This window comes from Grampus griseus, assembly GCF_964374135.1.
Source record: "Grampus griseus genome assembly, chromosome: 1".
NCBI lineage: Eukaryota > Metazoa > Chordata > Mammalia > Artiodactyla > Delphinidae > Grampus > Grampus griseus.
In genome coordinates, this window is record NC_139017.1 from 18,079,853 (window position 1) to 18,106,389 (window position 26,537).

Genomic DNA, 26,537 nt, shown 5'->3' on the forward strand with positions numbered 1-26,537 from the left:
TTTAGCATTTCATAAATAATCTCCAATTCAGTTGATATTCTAACAGTGAGACTTCTAATACAACCAGGTTGTAAAAATTATTGCACTAAGACTATCTCGTTCATCCATTCATGCAACAAATACTGAGTTCCTACATGTCAGACACAGTTCTAGTCTCTGGGGAGACAGCAGTGACCAAAACAGAGAAAAATCCCTGACGTCATGAAGCTTACATTCTAATGGGGGAAGACACAGATAATGAACAAAACAGATCATAAAACATATTGAATGTCAGCTGGTAATAAAAAATGATGGAGACAAATGAAGCACAGAAGAGGGATAGAGTGTTGGCAAAGGGGTGAGGTTGTAATTTTAAATAAAGTGGTCAGGGAAGAATTTACTGAGATGTTCTTTGAGTAAAGGAGGTAAGAAACTGGGCCATGAAGACATCTGAAGGAGATCTTTCTAGGCAGAGGAAGCAATGGGCATAGGAAATTAAAGGACCACCCAAAGAGTTCAGCACGGTTGAGGAGGAGTGACTGAGGGAGAGAAATAGAATATGAAGTCAGGGAGGTGATGGAGGGAGGGGGCAGATCATGTGGGGTCCTGAGACGGGAGATTACGGAGAAGAATGACAAGATCTAATTTATGTTTTAAAAGAATAATTGGATCCCATGTTGAGATTACATGGGGCAGAGATACCAGTTAGGGGGCTGTTGGCAATAATCTAAAGGAAATATGGGTGACTTAGACCGGGTAGGAAGTGGGAACATCCGGGCAGAACCGGCTATATAACTCATGGTTCTAGTACAATGGCAGTGCAGGATCCCTTGTTCAAAAATGACTGAGTTTTTAAATGGCGCGGCCACTATGGATGGTACGGCAATGCCTCAAAAAACTGAAAATAGAAGTGTCATATGATCCAGTAATCCTACTTCTGGGCATATATTCCAAAGAATTGAAAGCAGAGTCTCAAAGGGATATTTGTACACCCATGTTCACAGCAGCACTATTCTCAACAGCCAAGAGACGGAATAAACCCAAGTATCCATTGACAGAAGAAAGGATAAACAAAATGTGATCTATACATACAATGGAATATTATTCCATCTTAAAAAGGAAGGAAACTTGGACACACGTTACAACGTAGAAGAACCCTGAGGACATTATGATGCCCTGTGAAATAAGGCAGTCACAAAAAGACATGTTGTGTGATACCAATTATATGGGCTATTTAACATAGTCAGATTCATAGAAACAGAAAGTAGAATGATGGTAGCCAGGGGCTGAGTGGAGAAGGGCGTGAGGGAGTTGTTCCTTAAAGGGTTTTGAGTTTGTTTTACAAGATGAAAAAGATCTGGTGATGGGTTGCCCAACAGTGTAAACATACTCAACACTGAAGTGTACGCTTAAAAATGATTAAGATGATAAACTTCATGTTATTTTATCAAAATTAAATTTTTTTCCTTATTCAAAGTTTCAACACAGCAACAGCAGAGCATTAAAGCAATCCCAGGGCCCTGAATATACCCAGGATGTATCTGAAGTTAGAGTCAACAGCATTGGCTGAGCAATTGGATGTGAGGTATGAGACGAAGAGAACAGTCAAGGTGACACTAAGGGTTTTGGCCTAGAAGAATGCCATTGCAACTGAGATGAAGGTAAAACAAAGGTGACAGCTGTAGGAACAGAGTTGGAGCAAGAGGTGAAAATGACGTTGTTTGGTGTATCTATTAGACATCCAAGTTGAAGCACTAAGTAGGGAGTTAAACAAGGGAGTCTGGAGTTCAGAGGAGATAGATAGGCTGGGAATACATGATCTTGAGAGTTGACAATATACAGATTTAAAAGCCATAAGACTGCCTGAGATAACCAAAGAAACGAGAGAAAATAGAAAAAGAAGATACAAATAGATAAGAGGGAAGGACCAGAGGGATGAAAGGGAAAATAGGAGAGTACAGTATTCTGAAGGCCAAGAAAGAATGTGTTGCAAAGAGAAGGAGGAAGGATTAATCTCCAAAATTTACAAGCAGCTCAGGCAGCTCAATATCAAAAAAACAAACAACCCAATCCAAAAATGGGCAGAAGACCTAAATAGACATTTCTCCAAAGAAGATATACCGATTGCCAACAAACACATGAAAGAATGCTCAACATCACTAATCATTAGAGAAATGCAAATCAAAACTACAATGTGAGGGGCTTCCCTGGTGGCGCAGTGGTTGAGAGTCCGCCTGCTGATGCAGGGGACACGGGTTCGTGCCCCGGTCCAGGAAGATCCCGCATGCCGCGGAGCGGCTGGGCCCGTGAGCCATGGCCGCTGAGCCTGCGCGTCCGGAGCCTGTGCTCCGCAACGGGAGAGGCCACAACAGTGAGAGGCCCGCGTACCACAAGAAACAAACAAACAAAACCCTACAATGTGATATCACCTCACACCGGTCAGAATGGCCATCATTAAAAAATCTACAAATAACGAATGCTCGAGTGGGTGTGGAGAAAAGGGAACGCTCCTACACTGTTGGTGGGATTGTAAGTTGGTGCAGCCCTATGGGGAACAGTGTGGAGGGTCCTTAAAAAACTAAAAATAGAACTACCATATGATCGAGCAATCTCACTCCTGGGCTTACAGAGGGACAAAAACATAATTCAAAAAGATTCATGTACCTCTATGTTCATAGCAGCACTATCCACAATAGCCAAGACATGGAAACAACCTACATGTCCATCAACAGATGAATGGATAAAGAAGATGTGGTACATATATACAATGGAATATTACTCAACCTTAAAAAAGAATGAAATAATGCCATTTGCAGCAACATGGATGGACCTAGAGATTACCATACTAAGTCAGAAAGAGAAAGATAAATACCATATGATATCACTTATATGTGGAATCTAAAATAAGACACAAATGAACATATCTATGAAACAGACTCACAGACATAGAGAACAGACTTGTGGTTGCCAAGGGGGAGGGGGAAGGGAAGTATTGGGAGTTTGGGATTAGCAAACTATTATATATAGGATGGATAAACAACAAGGTCCTACTGTACAGCACAGTGAACTATATTCAATATCCTGGGATAAACCATTATGGAAAAGAAAAAGAGTATAACTGAGTCACTTTGCTGTACAGCAGAAATTAACACAACATTGTAAATCATATACTTCAATAAAATAAATTTTAAAAAAAGAAGACGGTTCGTCTGAAACAGCAGAGAAGGAGGATATATGGACATATGAGTGGGGTAGATGTGGTGGAGGGTTCTGGGGGTTCTGTTGATATTTTCTCTCTCTTAGTGAAATAGAAATCAAGATGATCAACCAAAAGTCAGAAGAGGCAAGTATGGAAAATCCCAGGAGAAAGAAGTTATGAAATAATTGTCCAGGAGAGTGGAGAAAATGAATGAATGAGGGAAATATTATCCGATTACCTGTTTAGCACATATAAAGTAACCCCGATGTGAACATTGTCAACAGCCTGTTAAACCCCAAGCTCCTCACTCATTCAGCAGGTATTTCTCAATCACAAAATGTGGTTTTGGTGACATACTTAAAATATATTTGAAATACTCCTATTACATGAGACTTATTTAATAGGATCTGTTTACATCATTTCAGTACTATTGATGTTCCAAGCTCTTAAATCTTCCAGTAAAGTGGAACAAAGCTACTGGCTTAACATCACCTACTGAGCCATAGAAATGTGTTTGTATTTGTTATAAGTCTGATGGTGTGGCAGAATAGGGTAGTTTAATTTTCCAGCTGTTAACATCTCAAGTGTAGTGTAGTTCTCAGTGTGCTACTATTGGCAAGGATCACCTCATGACGTGTCAGTGTCACTAGGCAACGGCCTCCTACCATTGCTCCATCTCCCTGTCCACTTGATTGCCTGATTTTCCATCTAAAATAGAACAACTTTGAGGAGATAAAGCCAAGAAAGGGAAAAAGCATGTTTGGTTTAACTCACTACTGTCTGCTCTGGCACGTTGTACAGAGTGAGCACTCAATTTATTAAAGAAATAAATGGCTAGCATTTTCTAGACGTAGTAAAAATGACAAAGGGACAAAGATATGTTTGCAAATAACAGGGTAGGGGTAGTTGCCTCCCCAAACTTTTGATGATCCAGACAGTCACTGAACACCATAGTTATATGATAAATGACTAATATCAATATTTATAACTAAAATCAAATATAAGTAGGGTGATATATCCACACTTTCTAGTCAAATGTCTTGTTTCTGCTTGTCTTACGGAGGGTTCCACTGCTGTTGATCTGAAGACTCAAAGCCTCTCCAGTAGCAGCCAAATGAGTTGCTGTTAGTGTCCAATTCTCATAAAGGCTTCATGTGACTTACTGGCATAATTAGGAACTTTTTTTTTTTTTGGTCTGTGTTGGGTCTTCGTTGCTGCGCGCGGGCTTTCTCTAGTCGTGGGGAGCGGGAGCTACTCTTTGTTGCGGTGCACGGGCTACTCATTGCGGTGGCTTCTCTTGTTGTGGGGCACGGGCTCTAGGCACGCGGGCTTCAGTAATTGCAGCACGTGGGCTCAGTAGTTGTGGCTCGTGGGCTCAGTAGTTGCGGCACATGGGCCCTAGAGCTAGAGGGCTTCAGTAGTTGCAGCGTGTGGGCTCCGTAGCTCCGCAGCATGTGGAATCTTCCCGGACCAGGGATCAAACCCGTGTCCCCTGCATTGGCAGGCGGATTCTTAACCACTGCACCACCAGGGAACTATTTTAAACACACTGTCATGGATAAACTAGAGATTGCTAACATGTGATCTATACCAGAAATCCCCGTGAGCAGAGCCAGTAGTAAATACACCTTGACTTGTCTGTTTTCTTTTTGCAAACCACAAACGCTAGGCACACAATTAATTTTGTGGCTGTCAGTCTGGTATCTAGTTAGTGGTTGTGGTCTGCAAGTAAAAATGGTGATTATTTCTTAAAGGATATTGTTTGGAGTCAGGTTTATACACCCTCTTGAAAAGCAGCACCACACTTAAGGTGTCTCAAAGAGTTCTGATATTTTAGCTGAACCTCAATTTAAGAAAATAGACAATTTATCACATGTAGATTTGGGGTGAAGGACTCCTTCCTTAGCATAACCACTTACTGTAGAGTTCCTTTAAATAGTGGATTCCCTTAAAGAAGCAAAGGTCAAGCTTTTCTGTGATCAGCTCTACTTATCTGAAGCTTCAAAAAATAGCCTGGGGATTTATCTTTGCGTCAGAGATGGCCACCTCCATAATGGCCAGGGGCTACAGAACAAAATGTGGTTATGAGTCTTGATCTACTTTTCAGGCTTTTGTCAGGGACTGGCTAAAAAAACCCTTGTCCTTTAAAGCATTTGTTAGTTCGCAGAAAAACAAAAACCACCCCCCCCCACCCCCGCCAGGCACTAAGGTAGTAACGGTTAACTAGAGCTATATACAAGGAGCAACTTCCAGGTGACCCTGCATCATTGCCATAACTAACACTAGCTATTATAACGTGCTAGGTATTGTTCTGAGTAATTTATAAGGTAGAGTAACTATGAAATAGATATTAGACTTCGTCTTCATTTTACAACTGAATAGGGAGGTTACACAGCTACTAAGGGCAGAAAAACAAGATAAAGCATCCTGAACTGCCATAGATCAATAAGAAATACTGATTCTGAGGACAAAAGTGTGGCCCAGATATTTAAGCTAGGCGTATGAATATACATGCTCAAAACACTGATCTTGAAATCATGCTGTACTTAATCTTTCATTTGACAATTTCTCATCAACTGAAGGACAGTTCTGCTGTGTTCTCATACACAGCAGATACTTTGAAAGGCTTTGCATATGTTGTTCCCTCTGCCTGGAATGTTCTTCCTCTTCTATTTATTAAAATTCTACTCACCCTTCAAAACACAGCGCGAATTTCAAGTCCTCTTTTTGAAGCTTTGCCCTTTATTGGTATATTTATCACTACCAAGTGGGAACGCATATTGGAGCAGGGCACTGAAATAAGGAGCTATACCAAGTAGACTAGAAATGAGGGATAAAAGGCATTTCAGGCAAAGGGCCAGAGGTGAGAAATAGCACGTTGTTTTTAGGAAACCCCAAATGGTTAGGTTGCAAAGGACTCTGCTGGATTGGTTGAAAAGGAGACTGGAAAGGCAGGCTGAACCAGAATAGGCTAAAGCGTTTACATTTTATCCTGTTAGTGATTGATGGTGAGTCACGAAGGGATTTTAAGGGGAAGAAAAACATCTTAATAAACTGTACACCAGAAAAAAAAAAAAAGCCTGTGGAAATGTGGAATCTGGCCTGGAGATGAAACTGGAGGCCAGTATAGTAATCAGCGTAAGAGGAAACAGGCAAGAAGGCAATCCAGATCTGTGAAAGGGTGGACCCAAGAGACATCAGAGGTAATAGCCGTTACGTTTTACAGCCAGCTGAGTAGGGCTGCTGGAGGGGCTGCCTAGGAGGACTCCTGCGGTTCTGGTTTAGGTTACTGGGTCCATTTTGGTAACACTGATCTTTCAGGCAGGAAGCACTGCAGGAGGAACAGGTCTGCGAGTCGAGAGTGAAATGAGGTTTTGAGACAGGCTGCCCTGAAATGTTGACGAACACTCAAGGAAATCCAGTATGCGGCTGGAATAGAGGTCTAGAGGTCAGACTGGGAGATAAAAATGTTGGAGTCATCATCCTATTAATGCAGTTTGAAACCACGGGGTGAGATGAGGCTGATTAGGGAGCAGAAGAAGAGGACCAAGTATGGACACTGAGCTCTAAGAAGCAGGCCAAGGAAGGGAAGCCAGTGGAAGACACCTGACTGAGAAAAAGAGGCAGACAGGCAGGAGGGCAAGTCTCGGGAGTAATTTTAGTAAACAGGGTAAACGTGTTATAGCAGCAGAACTGAAGCAGAGCTATGGCAAGACAAGGAACTAAGAAGTTAGCTTTGGGCAGCAGTGGCAGCATGAGCTCCGTGAGAACAGTGGTGCGGTGGAGGCAGAAGCAGCGTGAGGAAGGACGCAAAACAGGAAGCAGAGAGGTGAGGAGGGCTGACCACTCTCTCAGAAAGCGTGACTGGGTTTCTGAAGACCCCAGAGTAACTACGAGACACAAGAGGGAGAGAGGAGCTCAAAAGAAATTGCTTTTGTTACATTCGTGGTTGTGTTTTGCTTTTTAATCCGAAAGATTTAGGGCAACTTTAAATTCAGTACGAGTTACGGAAAAGAAGTACTCCAACAGAGAAGAAACAGGAAACTGGTGGTTCAAGGTCTGAAACATGAGGGATACTGAAATCAGAGCAGTTATCTTCATCTCTTCACAGGAATTTCCCTGTAGCATAGAATTCAGGTATTTCGGAAACAAATGAATACATGGAACAGTATTGGTTCATGATATTTATTACTGGGGTTGTTTACAGAAAAGTCTCTTTTCCACTACTTAGGCATAAGAATAGATATTTTTCTCATGTGACCTCCTTTTAGATCCTTTATTTAAAAAAAAATCATAAAACTGTCTATATCTGGGGAGATAATAGTATCAATTTTTTAAAAAGTGAGGAGGGTTGGAGATGGGGTTCTGTCTTATCCCTTAGTAACTACGACCAAACAAGGTGTAGTACTTGGCAGGGTTCTTGCCGCAGACGCACTGGGCTCCAGGCTGCAGCTCACAGAGTGGTCTGAAGGGGATGCAAAGGCTTTTAGCTCCCATCGACGGGGCACCAGGTTCAAGATCTTGATCCCTGAAATTAAAAACAAATAAGAATTCCGTTCTTTTATGCCATACATTTCTATTCTTTTTCACTGCAATACCTCACGGGTTTTATCTGTTACATGAAATTATCTTACCTGGCAGTGGTCTTTTTGATCCAATCTTCACAGTCAATTTCCCCACAGAATGGAATCTGAGCAATCTAATAAGGAAAAACGTTCAGTATTTACATTCTGTAAAAGGAACATTTGAGTTCTCTATTAAACCTATAAGCAAAAAGGATAGGTCTCCCAGTCTTTTTCAGGCCATAGTACTTTTGCAAACCTGCTAGCAACTCTGCTCAGAGGTACTCAAGATAACAAAGAATGTCTTTCACTATCCCAAACCCACACATCATATAACATCCGTATGTAACAAAGAATCGTTGCAATATACTTAAATGTCCAAATAAACTGGCTGCAACATAATGCTGAAGAGAAGGAACAAAGGGTGAATTCTGAATCTTTTTCATTTCAAATTTGCACTGCTGCCTGCTCTACCTGGCCACGTGGTTACGAGGAGGATAGAGGGGAAAGGACAAATAGTAAACTGATTTTTAAGTTGTTGTTAAAATAACAATTAACAGGGGCTTCCCTGGTGGCGCAGTGGTTGAGAGTCCGCCTGGCGATGCAGGGGACACGGGTTCGTGCCCCGGTCTGGGAGGATCCCACATGCCGCGGAGCGGCTGGGCCCGTGAGCCATGGCCGCTGAGTCTGCGCATCCAGAGCCTGTGCTCCGCAACGGGAGAGGCCACAACAGTGAGAGGCCCGCGTATCGTAAAAAATAACAATTAACAATCAAGTAAACCTCACTTTACACATACTTATTAAAAAAACCGTGCTGCTTTTAACATGTTACAGGTAAGTGAATCATTTTTCAAGTCCAAGGGTATTTTAAAGTCAAAAAAAGGGCTTCCCTGGTGGCACAATGGTTGAGAGTCCACCTGACGATGCAGGGGACACGAGTTCGTGCCCTGGTCCGGGAAGATCCCACATGCCACAGAGCAGCTGGGCCCGTGAGCCATGGCTGCTGAGCCTGCGTGTCCGGAGCCTGTGCTCCGCAATGGGAGAGGCCACAACAGTGAGAGGCCCGCGTACCACCAAAAAAACAAAAGTCAAAAAAAAAACAAAAGTCAAAAATCATTTTGTATCAGAAACAAAAACCTCTCAAATTTTCTTTCATAGACCATTTAGAATAATAGGCAGTGGGACTTCCCTGGTGGCGCAGCGGTTAAGACCCTGCGCTCCCAATGCAGGGGGCCCGGCCGGGTTCGATCCCTGGTCAGGGAACTAGATCCCACGTGCATGCCTCAACTAAGAGTTCACATGCCACAACTAAGGAACCTCTGTGCCGCAACTGAGGCTCTGGAGAACTGCAACTAACGAGCCCAGCTGCCACAATGAAGACCCAGCACAACCAAATAAATAAATAAATGTTAAAAAAAAAAAAAAAAGAATAGGCAGAATCAAGAGACCTGGGATTTTATCCTAATTTTGAAATTCACTGCCTATATGAAAATCTCTAGCCCTGAGCTTTCTTTTGTAAAATGTGGATACTGGACTAAACAAGAATTAAGATTCCTCACAGCTGTGAATCTTAAATTTTTCATCGCATGTCTACTTCAAAATGAGGCTTGTCTGCAATAATAATTATGCATTAGTCCTATAAAAAATTCCTGTTAGTAGCAGAGAGATCAAAGACATGGATAATTCCCAAACGTTAGAAATGCTAGTTTAAAAGCAACTAGAAGGTCATCCAGCTTCTTTGCCAACTTCCCATCAACTAGTCCCAGCCACACCTTCCATGCTCAAATTGAGTCCCTTCTGGAAACCCTTCCTTGCACTTGGGATTTAGTTAAACATTTTTCAAAAGGCTTCTCTAAGAAGTAAAGTAAAAGTAAATAGAGATGAGGACGTTACAAAAAAAAGAGTAGTTCAAAAGGAGAACGTTATTGCAGGGCAAGGAAGGGTTAGTTTTCTACATCTCTTGTGTTGATTAAGCAAAATATGTTAGCCTAATTCCCAAAGTTGATAAACTGTTATTTTGATGATGTGCATTAAGACAATAAAGAGGTGGTCAATTTCTAGGTATGGTGGGTGGGACGAACGGGTGAAGGGAAGGTGGAAAGGATGGTAATAACAAGTATTTTGAAAAATTTTAGTATAGGTTTTAAAATATATACTTAAATTATATATTAACAATTATATAATTATTTTAAATATATACTTTAATTAAATATGCAAATAATATAAAATTAATAATTATTGGATATATAAATAATACAAAATTTAAAAATAGAAACTGTTCAATGAAAACTGAAGCAAAAACAAACCTAGAGACATAAGAGCTGAAATAACACAAAGTTATTTATCTGTATTGAAACTTGGTAAATCATTAGCACTTATGCAAACAAAAAGCATGAAAAAACTGTACATTCATAGAAGAATTACAATTCATTCCAAAAGACAGAATGGGGGAAAACTTTAATCAGTCTCTAACTATGTAATGATAAAAATATTAAGACAATTACAAAGAATGTTTTTGAATAATAAATTTGGCTTCTCAGAAATTTTACTTTTGTTAACTCACAACACTTAAAGGTATTTTTTTACAACTTCCACAAAGTTTACAGTAAGTAGTCTTATTTTCTTTTCTCCAAGCAAAAAAAAAATCACTAAGCCTTGAGAAAGTATTTCTAAAGTAATAATTTTTAAAATTAAAATGGTGCAGCATGTGAACAAATTCAATGAAAACTGTTATTAGCTTCAAAGTGAAGTTTAGATGATATGACCTGAAATTTCTTTTTACTACGCACATAATTCATTAATATGAAAGGAGAACATGCATTTTTAGGCTATTTATTCAGCCATGGAAAGGTTTTTACCTTTTTATCTTTTATTATTTCTACATCTATGTTTTAAAAAGACACAATCTTTTATAATATATAATATCTTGAACTCTGCAACAGAAAATGGTAATGACGAGAAATATTCAATAATCATTGATCAATAGATTAATAATGAATGTCAACAGTAATAAGTATGTTACATATAAATGACATTTATTTTTCATTCAATTAAGATCATATCCCCTTGGAAAAATCTGCTAAAATCAAGTCCTATAAATCAGACATAAAAAAAATGTTTTTTTTCATTTATACCAACAGGGAAGAGTAGAAAATCAAACTCTCACCTATATTCAAGTTCTGAAGATCCCTTCCTCCTTCTCCCCTCCCAGTAAATCCACCTTTATAAACAACAGCCTCAAAGCTTGCTTGATGGTCAGTCAACATACCTAAGCTGACCAACCGTGAGGTGAGATGAGGGATGAAACTGACTACTGAATACAAGAAACAAAATCTGCTTGGTCTCTACACGATCTTTGGACACACAACTAAAATACTATATTCTGGTTCAGGAGAGATGTTGAAATCTCTCCTGTAGCTTATCTAATATTAGAATAAAAGATATGATTCCACTAATATGTGCTGAGATTCATTTCTTTGACAGCAATGGATTAACTGACACTCTATCGATTTATTAACTCTTATGCAATGTCTTTAAGACTGTACTGCAAAAGTGACTACCGTGTTTCTACAATAAAGGAAATTTTAAAAGTCAATAATTAATGGAACAAAAAATTATAAAAAATAAATTAGAGTGAAAGAAAAAATATACACGGAATCAGATGGCTATCCATTCTCCAGGCAGAGGGCTAGAAGAAATAGAGATTAGAAGTATATAGTTTGAAGTCACATAGCAAATTACAGACACCAGAAAGGTGGAAGATTACAAACCAAGAATAACAGAAGGCTAAATACTGAAGAGTTATGATCTGAAGGGGATTTTGTACTCATTTCACAGATTAGTAAACTGAGAGCCAGAGAGATTAACATTTTCTCAGCTCATGCAATAAGAGACATATTCGGAGGGAATGAACATAGCCAAGCAAAATTTTGTCTTACATTCTCAGCATGAATTAAAAAAAAAAAAAAAGATACAGAGGAACGTACATTAACACATTTTTGACCAGAGACATATTACAGCCACAGGCATTAGTTTCTGCAAAAATCCCCCAGTCGGTAATGTGTTAAGCTGAATCAGAAGAGAAATCTAAATTCTAATACCAGGTCTGCTTCTGTACGGCTTGGGGTAATTTATTTAGACTCTGGTCCATGGTTTTCTCATTTATAACCTGGGGACACAGGACTGGCTGTATAATCAAACACGTGCACCAAAGTTCATAAGTGATTCATTCCAGGAATTAATAACTTTGCAAATCAAGACCTCTTCTTTATGAAAATTAAGTTTTGGCTGGCAACATCTGCATATACACAACACACAAAGCTGATAAAATCTTAAAGAGCCATTAGGGAAACCTGTGTGGTTTTAAGGAATCCAGAAGTACACACTCATGCTCAGAAACAGACTTAGAAATAAGTAATATGTTTCACTTATTATTCAGAAAGTTCAATCAGTTAAGATCTGGGTAAGTATATATGCTCAGAGAATAAAACGGGCCTTCCTTATTTTAGGAATCTGCACATTACACTTCTAAAACTAGAACAATGCTTACTTTAGGAACTTATATCAAACTGAGAAAACAAAATTTTTCAATAATAAAAATATTAGGGGTCATACAGAATGAATTTTGTTCAGCCAGTATAATGAGCATAAGAAAAAACTTTTACATAATCAGTTTACAGTGTTATCCGAAAACGATATGTTGTAATGCTGCAGGAAAGACAGTGAAAAACAAGAGTATGTAATGCTGAGTAATATATAATCCTTTTGTGTGACAGGCTTTGAAAAAGGGATTAACATCATGCATAAATTCAGTGAGTCTTAAAACACCATTTACTGAAATATGTTTATATTCAAAACTTTGCAGAAGTCTCTTACCTTCCCAGAATCAAGTTCCTTCTGAAAGTCCTCCATTGTGTTAGCCACAACCATATGAGTCTTAAGGTCTTCAGAAGCCCTATCAAACAATTAGAAAAGAATAAATTTTTTTTCTTACTAATATGACAAAGTTTTTTTTTTAATAGCATAATTTAATGAAAGAATAACAACCTGGAAGAGAGAAGAATTCAATATGAACCTCAACTCTGTCTCTAGCAGTGACATTCAGTAAATCTCAGTTAGCTCATCACTGCATAATCGTGAACACTAAATGAATGGAGAAGTTGCCAAGCATGCACAGGTAACAATTACTTTTGTAATCGCCATTACATCTCTACTGATCAACATTCTAATTCCTGGCATTACCACGTATTACCTACAAGAGTCTGGGTTATTATTTAAACCTCTCTGGTCTTAGTTTTCCCTTCTACAAAATTGGAAAAATATTCAAATCTAACTACCATATCAAATTGTTGTTAGAATCAAATACAAAGGCATGAAAATGTTTAAGAAAGGAAAAACACGTAAATATACATTATTCGAGGTATTTTCACATACTATGTAAGTCTTTTGTAAGAACCTCAGGTTTCAGAAATGGGAATAAATATTATTCTCTTCCACACTCAGAGTCACACATTACATGAGGTGGTGACCAAGGAAGAGAAGGCATATTTTTCTTTTCTGAACCTCAGGGCTAGACTTGTATGGACCCTGGCAGCAACTTGCTAGCTGTCCACAAAATCTGTTTCCTTTTCTTCCAACTTTTTTGCAGTGAGGTGGGCCCAAGTGACTAAGTTATAGCCAGTGAGATGCAGAGGAAGGAACTCGCCACTTCCCAGGCTGAAGCCTCAAGGAGAGAAAAAAAGGCACCTTTTAGCAACTTACATTAATAAATTTACTGAATAAAAATGTCAACAAAAAACCCTACTTTTTAGTCACTAAAGCAGTGGTTTTCCAACCAAGGGTGTACATGTGTATCACAGAGAGAGCATTTCAACATTACAGATAACCTGAAAGTATCTTTTTTAAAAAATAAATTTATTTATTTTTGGCTGCATTGTGTCTTCATTGTTGCGCGCAGGCTTTCCCTAGTTGCAGCAAGCTGGGGTTACTCTTCATTCTGGTACACGGACTTCTCATTGCAGTGGCGTCTCTTGTTGTGGAGCACAGGCTCTAGGTGCGTGGGCTTCAGTAGTTGTGGCTCACGGGCTCTAGAGCGCAGGCTCAGTAGTTGTGGCGCATGGAGCTTAGTTTCTCCACGGCATGTGGGATCTTCCCGGACCAGGGCTCGAACCTGTGCCCCCTGCATTGGCAGGTGGATTCTTAACCACTGCGCCACCAGGGAAGCCCGACCTGAAGGTATCTTAAAACTAATGAGTCAGAATCTCCAGGTACGAGGCTCAGGTAAGTTTCTATTCCCAAAGCTCCCAGGTGATCCTGAGGAGAATCTCTGGAAAAGAACCTCTGCACTGAGAGCACTGTTCGAATGGCAGCAACAAGGACAGGCAGCTTTCTAATCTTTCGTCTCTGACAGTATCACCTGCTCTGCGTTCAGATGAACTTCACGTGAATTATGAATTTGTAGGCCAAATAAACCCGTGAAGTAACCCTTCAAAAGATACATTATCATTCGCATTTTCGGACAAGCAAGCCAAGAGAAGCAAAATCACTTGCCTCAAATCACATAAATAAGCACCAAAGCCAAGGCTAAAACTGGTTCACTCCTTAAATGCAAGATTTACTGAACATGAATATGAATCAGGCACAAGGTATTAGAAGATAAACAGTAAGATACAGGCACTACTCTCCCCCTAGAAACTGAGCCTCTATCCCCAGTGGCCATGGGCCTTCCTCTCTGCTTCAGGTGGGCAGGAAGGAAAACAGGGTGCCACACATATGCCACCCACCAATCTTGTAGCGCCTCTGCCTTGAGATCTGTGATTCTAAAAGTCCCCTCTCCAGAGGTCAGGGCAGCCCCGAGGCCTCCCCTCACCTTTCACCCCCAATCCCAATCAGGAGGTTCTTAGCCTTGGTGACACATCATAATCACCTAGGAAGCGTTTAATACTCTAGGTGCCAGGCCCACTCTAGACCAGTTACATTAACATCCCTTGGGGAGAGTCCCAGGCACAAGTATTTTGAAAAGCTTCCCAGGTGCTGCTAATGTGTATCCAACAGGTGAGAATCAATGCCTTTGTCCCTCAAATTTTATATATCATGAAAGCCTGGATCTAAAATTAACCCAAATTACTCCATGGGGCAGACAGTCCATCACTGCAAACTTAGTAGGGAGCAGAAAGCATATAGAAAAACACTCATAATACAAGTTAAAAAACACAAAGAGGAAGGCCAATTAAGAACCATGAGAGTTCAGAGGGAGAGTACTTTCCATGGGGGCAATCAAGGATTCCTTGGCATACATCTCAAAGGCTGAGCACAATGTGAAGATGAGAGACACAAGCAACTCTAAGGAACTGACCGGGTGAACAGGTTAACATGGATGTCTTCCAAAATAGCGTGAAGTTTCGTCTCAGCCTCATTTTCAGCAACTGTCAGCTTTTCTCCAGTGTCTCGTCTGACAGCAACAAACTGACAGCTCTTCATATCACGTGGCCCAACTTCAAGCCTAATCGGAACTCCCTAGGAAAAAGGCAGTTAAACATAATACATGCATGTCTCCAATTGAATATATAGACTTATTCCATGGCTTTACCTACTAGAAGTCATAAAAATCCAAAAAACAAAGACAGAAACAAACCACTTTAAAAAGTAGGTAACATTCCTGAGATATCACAGAAACCTCTTCCAATGAGAAGGCATAAACCTAAGGAAAGAAGGTACTGCCCGAGTGGTTCTGAGCTAAGAGTTTAACGGGGAACCATGAGGGTGGCTGCAGCTGTCTAGCTCAGTGTTCCTAACTTCTCTCCCATAACGCACACATAGAAAATTACACTTGTATGGCACATGGGGGTAAATACAGGAGGCTTGAGGCTGAAGCCACCCCAAGCCACCTTGGTACATCCTTGACTCATTCATGGCACGTGGTGTGCTTCGGTTGGGAAGCCCTAGCTCTGGCTGCTCTAACCTGAGTATCAGAATCACTGAAGGGCTTGTCCAAGCACAGACTGCTGGGCTCCACCACCCGAGTTTCTGATCACAGTAGGTCCAGCGAAGGGGCCTGAGAATTTATATTTCTAACAAGTCCTCAGGTGATGCTGAGACTGCTGGTCCTGGGACTGCACTTTGAGAACCATTCCCCAGTAGTCTACGGTTTTTACAGAGGAGCTTAAGGACCGTACGCAAGTTTAAGCCTTGGGAATGTTCAATCCTTGTTAATGCACATAAGGAGTCTGTTCTGTGAGAGGATTAAGGCTTAGCGAGACCTCACTTTTAGGGCCTGCATGGAACCTTACCTGACAAACAGTAGGTTTTTAACGATTTTTTTTTTTTTTTTTTTTTTTTTTTGCGGTACGCGGGCCTCTCACCATTGTGGCCTCTCCCGTTGCGGAGCACAGGCTCCGGATGTGCAGGCTCAGCGGCCATGGCTCACGGGCCCAGCCGCTCCGCAGCATGCGGGATCTTCCCGGACCGGGGCACAAACTCGTGTCCCCTGCATCGACAGGCGGACTCTCAACCACTGTGCCACCCTCTAAAACTAATTCGGGGTTTCTGAATTTAAATTAGAAAACTCTATATACGGTTTAGCTGATCGGTGGTCCCCCAAATCAACGTCAAAGGAAAAAATTTAAATGCTACTCTAGAAAAAATCACCCCTAGAGAAGACTGATTTTATAAACTATCGGGAACAAAATACTGTATACTATTACATTATTTTATTGTTTTCTTTATTCATGCAATGCATGCATGTGTAAGAAACAGTGTTAAGTGCAATGAGATTTAAAAGATGAATAAGAAAGAGATCCTGTCCTCAAGAAGCTTCATGTTTTGCATGGTAAATAAGGCATGCACACAAATAACAAAAATCAGTACAGAAAATCAAAAGTGAGAAACTATCCTCAGTTGGAAGAGAGAAGAAAAGTTACTGGAGAAGGCAAAAATTAACGAGTCAATTCATCAGAATTGAAGAACATTCTATAAAATAACTGACCTATATTTACAAAAATGTCAATGCCATGAATGACAAAGAAAGGCTGAGGAACTACTTCTGATTAAAGGACACTAAAAAGACATGACAATAAAATGCAGTAGAACTACATCCTGTATTGGAAAAGGGGAGAGCTGGGACAGCTCAGAGCAAGGTTTCAAAGCTGCAGCTGGGTGAAAAGGCATCTTCACAGGAGAAGAGCCTGGCACGGGGTGTCAGAGCCCATGAGGGATGAGGAGGGCATTCATGCAGGGGAGTGGGTGGCAACAGCAATGAGAGAGTGGATGAACACAGGGGGACCAATCAAATAAACATACTAAGGACAACTGGAGCTAGGTTTTTCACTGTCAGAGAAGAGAGTTAAAATACGGAATGGGAGAAAACTAGATTGGGTCATGTGGGTTTTGACTGGAATTGAAGGTATCAGTGTGAACTCACGGTTATCAAATTACATAGATGGATACAGAAAAATAGATGTAAATACATGTGAGTATGTACGTACGTGTGTGTGTGTGTGTGTGTGTGTGTGTGTATGTACACACGCACACGCATTCCATACCTCCATCTACTGAGAAGGCTTGGAAGCAGTGAGAGCTCAAAAGTGATGGGCACACCCACACTAAATACCATTCTTTCCTAAAAAGAACCAGGGCTTCTTAGATACATGGCTAATTGCAGAGTTGGGGGAGAGATAGAGAACAAGATAAACCCTACAAGATCTTCTGCCAAAAAGCAAGGACATACTAAAGAACACAAAAGTTAGCTTTAAGGGATCCTACTGGTCGCATCGAAGACAAATTTGAGCATCAAAATAAATCATAATAGTAACAGATTATAACCCACTGAATAATCTCAGAAACCATGGGTCCATAAAAAATTTTAATTAAGCAAAAAGCTAGTGAGGAATGTCAAGACCATGATAACTAAAGAAAAACTGAGGAACTATTCCAGACTAAAAGAGACTAAAGGCACATGATAACTATACGCAACACATAATTCTGAACTAGATCCTTCTGCTATGAAGGACACTAGTTGGACAACTCACAAAACCTGAATGGGTCCTAGAATTAGATGGCAATAAGTCTCAATGTTAACATCCTGATTTTATAGGCTTTATTGTGATTATAAAGGAGAACATGTTTGTAGAGTGATGGGGCATCAAGGTAGCATCTTGTTTTCAAATGGTTCAGGCCGGAAAAAAATTTTTGTACTGTACTTCCTTTATTGTAAATTTGTGTTTGTTTCATGATAACAAATTTTATAACCCAAGTGGAAGAAACAGCACAAGCAAAGACACAGAGGTGGAAAAACAGACTGAGAAGAGGGAAAAGATCTATGAAAGGGGATAACTGGTAACAAAAGTGGAAAGATCATCTGAGGTCAAGTCATACAAGAGGCATGTATTTTATTGGTAGTTTATCTAAGTAACTAGTTATGAATTTACTTATAAGGAACTCCTGTTTTTTGTTTGTTTTTCAACAGCAATACAAAATTATCTTAATCATCCAATACAGTACAAAAAAAGTAGTTAATTCACTCATATTATTTTCCCCTTTCTATTTCCCATTTTCCCCTATTTTCTAATGAAGAGTTATGGGAGTCAGTCGCTGGGTCCTAGGTCTGGCAACCAAACCATACACCTCATTTATTAATCTGGGTGAGCCTCACAATACATACATCACACACACACACGTGCACACACTTTACAAAGTGAATCACTATCGAATAAATATGAATCTAGATCTCCCAAACTGTTTTCTTTCCTTGGAAATTCCTGGCCTTAAATGCACTAGCAGTGCTTTTCACTAGCTAATGAACTCTCTTTCTCAGTGTTCTTTAATTTTCGGCATCAAGTTTAGGACTTAGGGACTCTGGTTTCTTTCCTAACTACTGTAGACAAGGAAGCTGCAGTGGAGCCAAGTCACACTAAGGTGCCTCCCCCACATAGTACAGGTTCACCAGGGTACTGCAAAGAAGAGGGACAGAGACAAAGTCAAGTCAGTCCGAGGAGAAGGGATGAAAGAGGAAGGGAAAGAGGAGAGACACAGAAGTAAGTGTGGATGACTTTTGTTCTTCCCTTTCAGTCCAGCTAGTAGCAAGGAACAGGTTTCTTTTTGGTACCTCAGGCAAGTACAAATGGGTTTAGACAAGGTATTACTGCAATCACACAACCACTATTTCACAGTAAGTAAAAAAGACTGCAATTAAAGGGAAATTACAGAGAAAATATTCACCTTTAAAGTCTTCATTAAAGGTAGGAGAGTAATATATATTTTTTCCTTTGTTAAAGGAAAAAATATATTACAAAAAGGAAAGCAATATCAATATAACTACTATTCTTCAGCACAGAGATTTATCTTAGGGGCCATTTAAAAAAATAAGGGGATAAAGATTAGCAACTTTGGGAACCCGACATGTACACTGAATAATCCCAGTATTACTGAGCTTCCATATTTGAAAGATTGAAGCTGCAATGTCACTACACCTTCTTACCCACTGCCTGTAATATGAGTTTATAAATTCTTGACTCCTAATTGCTAGTTCTAACAAGATCCCCTGTCTCATCATAAGAAAAAAAGTTAAATCCCAGAAGTTTGAAAAATGGAATAAAGAACACAGATCATCTATTAATGACAATGTGCAGCAAATAAAAGTTATATCAAAAACATTAAACCAGAATTTAGACTAGTCTTGAATATACAAAATAAAAATTAACAAACCGCTGTGAAACAATGTGGTGTGAAAAACCAAGTATGAAATTAATCTCTGATTAGCTGTAACAATGACAGCTAGTTGATGCCCATGCACCACTATTCTGATAGTCTTACTATTTAAATAATGTATTTATTTTATGAATTCTTGATATAAACATTTTAGTAACAACCATATGAGGTTTATTAACCATAAACAAGGTCTTCACGATCACTTTAATTCTAACGTAACAAAAATCCAAATTGGGAGCATGGGAGTAAAATATGCAACTGAAGAATTTACCTTGAGCTCCCAGTGATTGAACTTCCAACCTGGTGAATAGTTATCTCGCAAATCAGCTCTAACTCGAATATTAACACTGAGTAACCGCCTTCGATAATCATTGCATTTTGCAATCAGAGCATCTCTGTCTTCTTCAGAAAGTGCATTTGTAATGCCACAAGGAATAACCACCACCTAGAATCCAGCACAGTATCACAAATTTATACAAAGGAGCAGTATATGGAAGTAATGAAGTCACATCACCACACAGTATCTAGGAGTCAAAACCTCCTAGTGACTATAAGCCTTCACACAAATCAACTTGGATGGTTTCTAATCTACGCAGAATATCTAGCAACTATTAAATAGCTGAATATTGTTTGTCCATGCGAAATACATTTGTTTTTCATTTAACCTATTATAAACCATTATTCAAAAAATAATTTCTAAAACTTTTGTAAAGTAGGTAAAAAAATTAAAAAACAGTAACACAAATAATATACATAGTTACACAATACCAAGGTCTAGACCGTATTCTACGTTGTTTCTGTATCAGCTAAATCTACCTGAATGACACTCAGAAAAAAAAATCACACTTTAAAATTTTCTTCGCTAAATATGGCTTGTATTTTATAAAAGAAATGATAAACAGAAATATTTTCCTTACCTGAACACAGGCTACACGGGGTGGTAATACTAAGCCCATGTTGTCCCCATGAACCATGGTCATAACACCAATAGTTCGAGTTGTCAGGCCCCAGGAGTTTTGATAGGCAAATTGCTTCTCTCCTGGTGTCTTCGGATCTTCAAAAATGATTTCAAACATTTTAGAAAAGTTCTGCCCTAAATGATGTGATGTTGCTCCCTAAAATAGAGGTACACATCTTTTAATTTTGATAACCTATTAATGCCTTTGAAAATAATTACTGTAAGATCACACACCTTAAAATGGCACTAGACCTACTTTACCTTCCCTGATTTTTTATATTAAATAAGTTTTTAAAGCGTAACTGATACAACAAAGAGACTAAGATTAGTCAAAAAATATATAGTAGCATACAGCTGTGAGCAGCCCCTCTTAGAGAAGTTACTTTAATTACAAAGGTTTTTAAAAAATCCATGCTTTGGTGATTCAGGATATAAGCCTTGATTTAACTGACCTTGGAGATTTACAGGGAATGGGACAGATTGGCCTGAAATTATAATATGGCCTTAGAAAACATGGGATATACTGATTTTTAAGAGTCTACTTCTCTGACGACAGAAGAAACTTGTCAGATCTGCCCACGGGCTATGCTTACAGTCACCTAGGAATCCTATGCAGCAGTTTGATACCTGGATAGCTCTTCCACTGGCAGATATAAATGCTTCTACCGTAGTTGTGTAGTCTCCTCCTGCAAATTTCTCCTTTTCAGTCTTTCTTCCCTTTACAACAGGAATTGCCAGGAGTTCTTCATATACCTTAGCGTATAAGTCAAGTATCTGCAAAACCTGTAACGTTTTAAATGAAAAGTGTTCAAATTTATGGTATATTTATTGATGATAGATCTATAAAAACTGTACTATTTAAAACTAATTGTGGGGCTTCCCTGGTGGCGCAGTGGTTGAGACTCCACCTGCCAGTGCAGGGGACACTGGTTCGAGCCCTGGTCCGGGAAGATCCCACGTGCGAGAGAGCAACTAAGCCCATGCGCCACAACTACTGAGCCTGCGCTCTAGAGCCTGCAAGCCACAACTACTGAGCCCACATGTCGCAACTACTGAAGCACATGCCTAGAGCTCATGCTCTGCAATAAGAGAAGCCACTGCAATGAGAAGCCTGCGCACTGCAATGAAGAGTAGCCCCTGCTCGCCGCAACTAGAGAAAGCCCACACAGCAACAACAAAGACCCAACGCAGCCAAAAATAAAATAAATGTATTAAAAAAGAAAATAAAAGAAAACTAATTGTGGTGGGAAAAGCACTTCAAACAATAAAAATCTTTTTTTATGGAAAGGTCAAAGCAGCCAGTGTGAATTTATTAAAATATTCAACAAAGCAGTACGCAAAACAAGTGGAATAATTTTTTAAAATATAAATAACTTTAGAATATAAAAGAAAATAAATGTTTATGAAAGATACACAGTAACCAGGGTAAAAATCTCCTGAAGAAGCATTAATTTCACCCATGGGATTATAATTTCTTCTACACATTGAAGTCCAAAACTATTTTCATCTGAAAATTTAAAACGGCACATTTTCTAATAAAATTTCAGTAAGCAGTTTCTTAAGTCCACGTACATTTGAATTAACTTGTTTTTTAACAGATACATAAATTTTAAGGAACAAAATAATTTATACCAGGAAATTATCTTTTAATGTCATTTTGAGATCAGACCAAATTTCAACTTACAGTTATTTACTGAATGATTACTATGTAAATAGATAGCACTGCATTACTTACAGCTGCAGGGGGGAAAAAAGCACAGCCTGGACAAAGAATTAGAACATAATTAATATGGAAGACAAGTGTTATACCTCTTCTGCTGCCTCTTCAAATGTAGCAAATGCACTGTGCCCCTCCTGCCAAAGGAATTCACGAGTACGCAGGAAAGGCTGGGGATGCTTGAACTCCCAACGCTGGAAGAGGCAAGAACACAATTTAATCTTTAGAGAGAGCTTTTCAATTTTTGGTAACAACTTTATACGGTAAGTAATCAGAAATCATAATTGTAATCCAAAATACTTCAAAAATGCTTCCATACTCCCAATCCTTTGAATATAAAAACAAGAAAAAAAAATGTGTGTGTTTGTGTGTGTGTGTGTGTTTAAATGAATAAGAAGAATAATGAAAGAATGTAAGAAGGGATGTGCACCTACCACCACATTGCACCACTGATTGAGCCTGATGGGCAGGTCTCTGTGGGACTGCACCCATTTCGCGTATGCAGGATACATTACTGAAAAGACACAGGAAAATACAGGCAGTTAGTCACTAAAGGTTTTATTCCCCTTTGAAGGCTGGTTAGTGTTAAACAGGAAACATAATTAATAGGAATTAAAATGCTGTGCTTGTGCAGGTAAGTGAACGGTATTGTATTCCATCAAACGAATTAGTCAAGGGAATAAGTCCACCTAAAACTGACCGTATTTTATTTTCTTCACAATGAGATTTACATTTAATTTTATAGCTTTTCGGCTGTTTTACTTCTAAAAACACTAAGTGAACATCTTATAGTATATACTGTGTTCTACGTTAAGTTCTTTCCTTTCATTATCCTGTTCAATCCTCACATTCAACCCATGAAATGGATATCATAATCTCAATATTGACAACGTGGAAGCTGAGCTTAGAGAAGTTAAATCACTTGCTGAATCCAGCACAGTTACCCATTAGAAACAGAATTTAGGTTAAATCTATCTGATGCATCTACCCAGGGTCTGAAACCTCTTGCCATCAACTGCTAATTTAAGTGAAGGTGCCTTTCTTATCATAGCCCATTCAGGATTATCTATAATTAGTAAAACAAAATATAACTTTGCCAATTTGGTATGTGAAAAAAAGCTGGTTATCATAATTTTAATAATACATCATTATATACTATTATACAAGAGTATCGCTAAAAGTATCAAATAAAAAGCAAACAATCCTTAACTCTAAAGATAGATAATCCCTTTGGAGACAGTGACAAGCCCAAAGACTCAAAATTTCCAAGTGGTACTCCCATTTATTATGTGCAATTTTAGGAAAATCATTTAACCCTTCAGAGATCTTTTTTTTAACCTGCAAAATGGAAATAACAATAGCTGTCCCTACTTTCCTAACTACACTACTGTTAGAATAATACAAGGTGTAAATGAAATCACTTAGTAACCTATAAAAACCCTATATAAATGCAAATGTAATATTTAAATGACTAATTTGAAGAAAATAAGGCAGTAAACATTAGTGTTTACAATTTTATAATCAATTCCAAGAATAAAAACTATTCTAAGAATAAAACTTCTTGGAAAGCTCTGAAAAATTAGAGCATGAAATTAAAAATGATTTAAAATTGCTTTAAAAAAATCTTTATCCTAATGATAAACAGCTCCACAATGAATATTGTACAGAGAATAAAATTCTATGCCACTTAAGTCTGCATTTATCTTCATCAACATTCATTAAACTTGATATCATCAATAAGCATTATAAATATCACAAAATAAAAGGTGAGACTCAACTCTAGAAGCTGTCTCTATTGTTCAATGAGCTTTTCTCCTGTGTTCCAAGGCCCATCCTCACCTGTTTCACTGGTAGGACGAACAGCAATTGGTTCTGCCAACTCTGTTTTGCCAGATCTTGTCACCCAAGCAACCTAGTAAGATGAAATCATTTTTCATACATTTTTTAAACAGCACTTTAGAGGAAGAGCACAGTTATAGTCAAAACTCTATTTCAAGTTTTGCTCTATCAATTAAGGCAAGTTAAAGTAACTGCTTCTGTTCACTGTGAGAAAAGGTAGATACTTACTGTCTTTATAATGTTTACTGAAAAGTAAAAGCCAGTTAATTAGTGAATGTAACAAAAAGAATCATGACTTGCCCTGATGAAAGAAATCTAATTTTTTTTAAATGGCTTTACATTTCTCTAAGTTGGCTGCAGTAACTTGCCTTTTAAATTACTATTCAAGTATGAACTGAAAATATACTTCTGAGTTCATGACAGAAAACTGCAAAAAATAAATAAAGCAGGCTAACTCACCTCAGGGGCAAAGTCAGCAACATGAGTCTTCTCTTTCTCTAATGCACCTTGAGACACAAACATGGGGAAATAGCAGTTTTCAACACCAAGTTTCTTGATCTCAGCATCAAAAAAGTCCTTGATGGATTCCCAAATGGAATATGCCCAGGGACGAAGGATATAGCAGCCACTTACATCATAGTATTCAATCATTTCTGACTTTGTGATGACCTTTTTAAAAGAAAAATATAGTCTATGAAGCCTAAATTGAACCAAAATTATAGTATAAGTGCCAAGAGTATGATAGCCAAGCTTCAAGTCTGGAGGCTTCCCCTGTTGGTACATCCTCTTAATGTGCGTGTAAAATGGATCATTCTAGACTGAGAAACACCAGGGCTCTGAATTCTTAAGACGACTTGAATTCTAACCTTGCTTCTGCTGTTTTACTATTTTGTGACTTAGGACTAATCCCTTTACCTCACCAAAAAAACAAAACAAAATAAAAAATCAAATAATGACTATCTCACAGGGCTACTTCTCAATTCAATACTTTCTGTGACATTGCTTTGAAAACTGACATGTTACATGACTATGCTATGTATTTTAAAGGCAATATGCATTATTACTTTGTGTCTGGATTTTAGAATCTAAATATAAAGTAGCCTTTGAGAAATTTAAAACATAAAAATCAACAGAACCCATACTCACTTGAGAATACCAATCTGCAAGATTTTCTTCTTTTTTTGCCTCAAGACCCAACCTGCAGATATAAAAAATACAAATCTCTTCATCCAGCAATTGCTTTGTGGCTGAATGGAAATAAACCTCTAAACCTCAAAAGAGCTTGGTTTTCCTTCAGTCTGAGTTATTTCTATATTTATATCTCTTCTATATTCATTCCCATGATGTTTTTAACCTAGAAAACAGTTCAATCATCTCTTAAAAGATTGTGTGATGCTATCCATCAAAAGCTAGGAAAACTAATAAGCGTAACAAAAGCTATGACTTTAATGCAGACATTCCTTTTACAAAGTTCTTTATAAGGAAATGTATTTGTAGCAAAGACAGAGCCTATTCACATAGTGTTCTCACTAAAAAATAAAAAGAATCTTTTGCCAGTTTCAATCCAGATAAAAATATAGTAAGATCAGTGTCTCATTAAAAGTAATATGTAAAAAGTAGTAAAGACAATGGCTATATGTATACATGTGTCAATACATAAGTGTGTGTATATATATATATATATATATATATATATATATATATATATCCTTACATGTAAGTTTTTTTCTATAAGTTTTTCCTTTAACCACAGTAAATAAAAGTTGCAGAGACAGATGCTTCCAAAATAAATTAGATCTGCAATAAAAAACTATTCTAGAGATATGGGAACATATGTATATGTATAACTGATTCACTTTGTTATAAAGCAGAAACTAACACACCATTGTAAAGCAATTATACTCCAATAAAGATGTTAAAAAAAAAGTTTGAAGTCATTAATGATGGTGATTGTGCAATAAACTCTAAGAAATAAAAAAAAAAACTATTCTAGACAATAATCTTTTTAATGAAACACCAACCATTATTCAGGAAACTGTGGTCTTATGATCCACATAGAAAAATCTACCCATTAGTTATGTTTTATAAAAGGTACATCTTTTTAGAGTTTACAAACAAGGCTTTATTGGCTTAAAATCTTAATGTATTTATGTTTGAATTCTCTGTTGTTTCACTTTGATACATCCCAACAAAATGCCTACATGAAATCTGGCCGTTTCACAAGCAGTCAGAAGGTAAAAAATGAGAAGTTCTATTCTCACTTCTACTATTCTATAATGCTGATCACCCAGTCAATGGGCAAGAAAATAACTGTTGTATTCTCTTGTTTGAGGAGACACTGTGTGTATACTGTGAGTGATGAGAGGCAGAATTTGAAATTCAGCTAAACAAATCTAACACCAAAGTATCTCTAAATAGTAGCTGCTAACAACAGCCTAACTTAGGTTCAGCTTAGAGTGAACCTCACATAAAGTTCACTCTAATTTTGGGATGTGGATAATGGGGGAATCATACTGTTCATATGGATTAGAAGATATTGAAACACCATCTATTCCACAGTGCTGTCTTTAAACCAGCTTT

The 26,537-nt window shown here is 38.3% G+C and overlaps 1 protein-coding gene across 1 annotated transcript in view; it reads right to left on the reverse strand.

Annotated features, from left to right (window-relative positions):
- Positions 1 to 7,358: 7,358 nt before the first annotated feature.
- EPRS1 (glutamyl-prolyl-tRNA synthetase 1) overlaps positions 7,359 to 26,537 on the reverse strand; it is a 68,505-nt gene continuing 49,326 nt past the window's right edge. Inside the window, exons 21-32 of the mRNA XM_082652023.1 lie at positions 25,104 to 25,155; positions 24,417 to 24,626; positions 23,958 to 24,030; positions 22,553 to 22,632; positions 22,211 to 22,312; positions 21,029 to 21,184; positions 20,361 to 20,558; positions 19,715 to 19,888; positions 15,095 to 15,255; positions 12,616 to 12,694; positions 7,813 to 7,877; positions 7,359 to 7,706 (exon numbers count right to left, since the gene is read on the reverse strand). Of these exons, the coding sequence (XP_082508149.1) occupies positions 7,556 to 7,706; positions 7,813 to 7,877; positions 12,616 to 12,694; positions 15,095 to 15,255; positions 19,715 to 19,888; positions 20,361 to 20,558; positions 21,029 to 21,184; positions 22,211 to 22,312; positions 22,553 to 22,632; positions 23,958 to 24,030; positions 24,417 to 24,626; positions 25,104 to 25,155 (1,501 nt within the window). The 3' untranslated portion in view covers positions 7,359 to 7,555. The remainder of the gene's footprint in view (positions 7,707 to 7,812; positions 7,878 to 12,615; positions 12,695 to 15,094; positions 15,256 to 19,714; positions 19,889 to 20,360; positions 20,559 to 21,028; positions 21,185 to 22,210; positions 22,313 to 22,552; positions 22,633 to 23,957; positions 24,031 to 24,416; positions 24,627 to 25,103; positions 25,156 to 26,537) is intronic.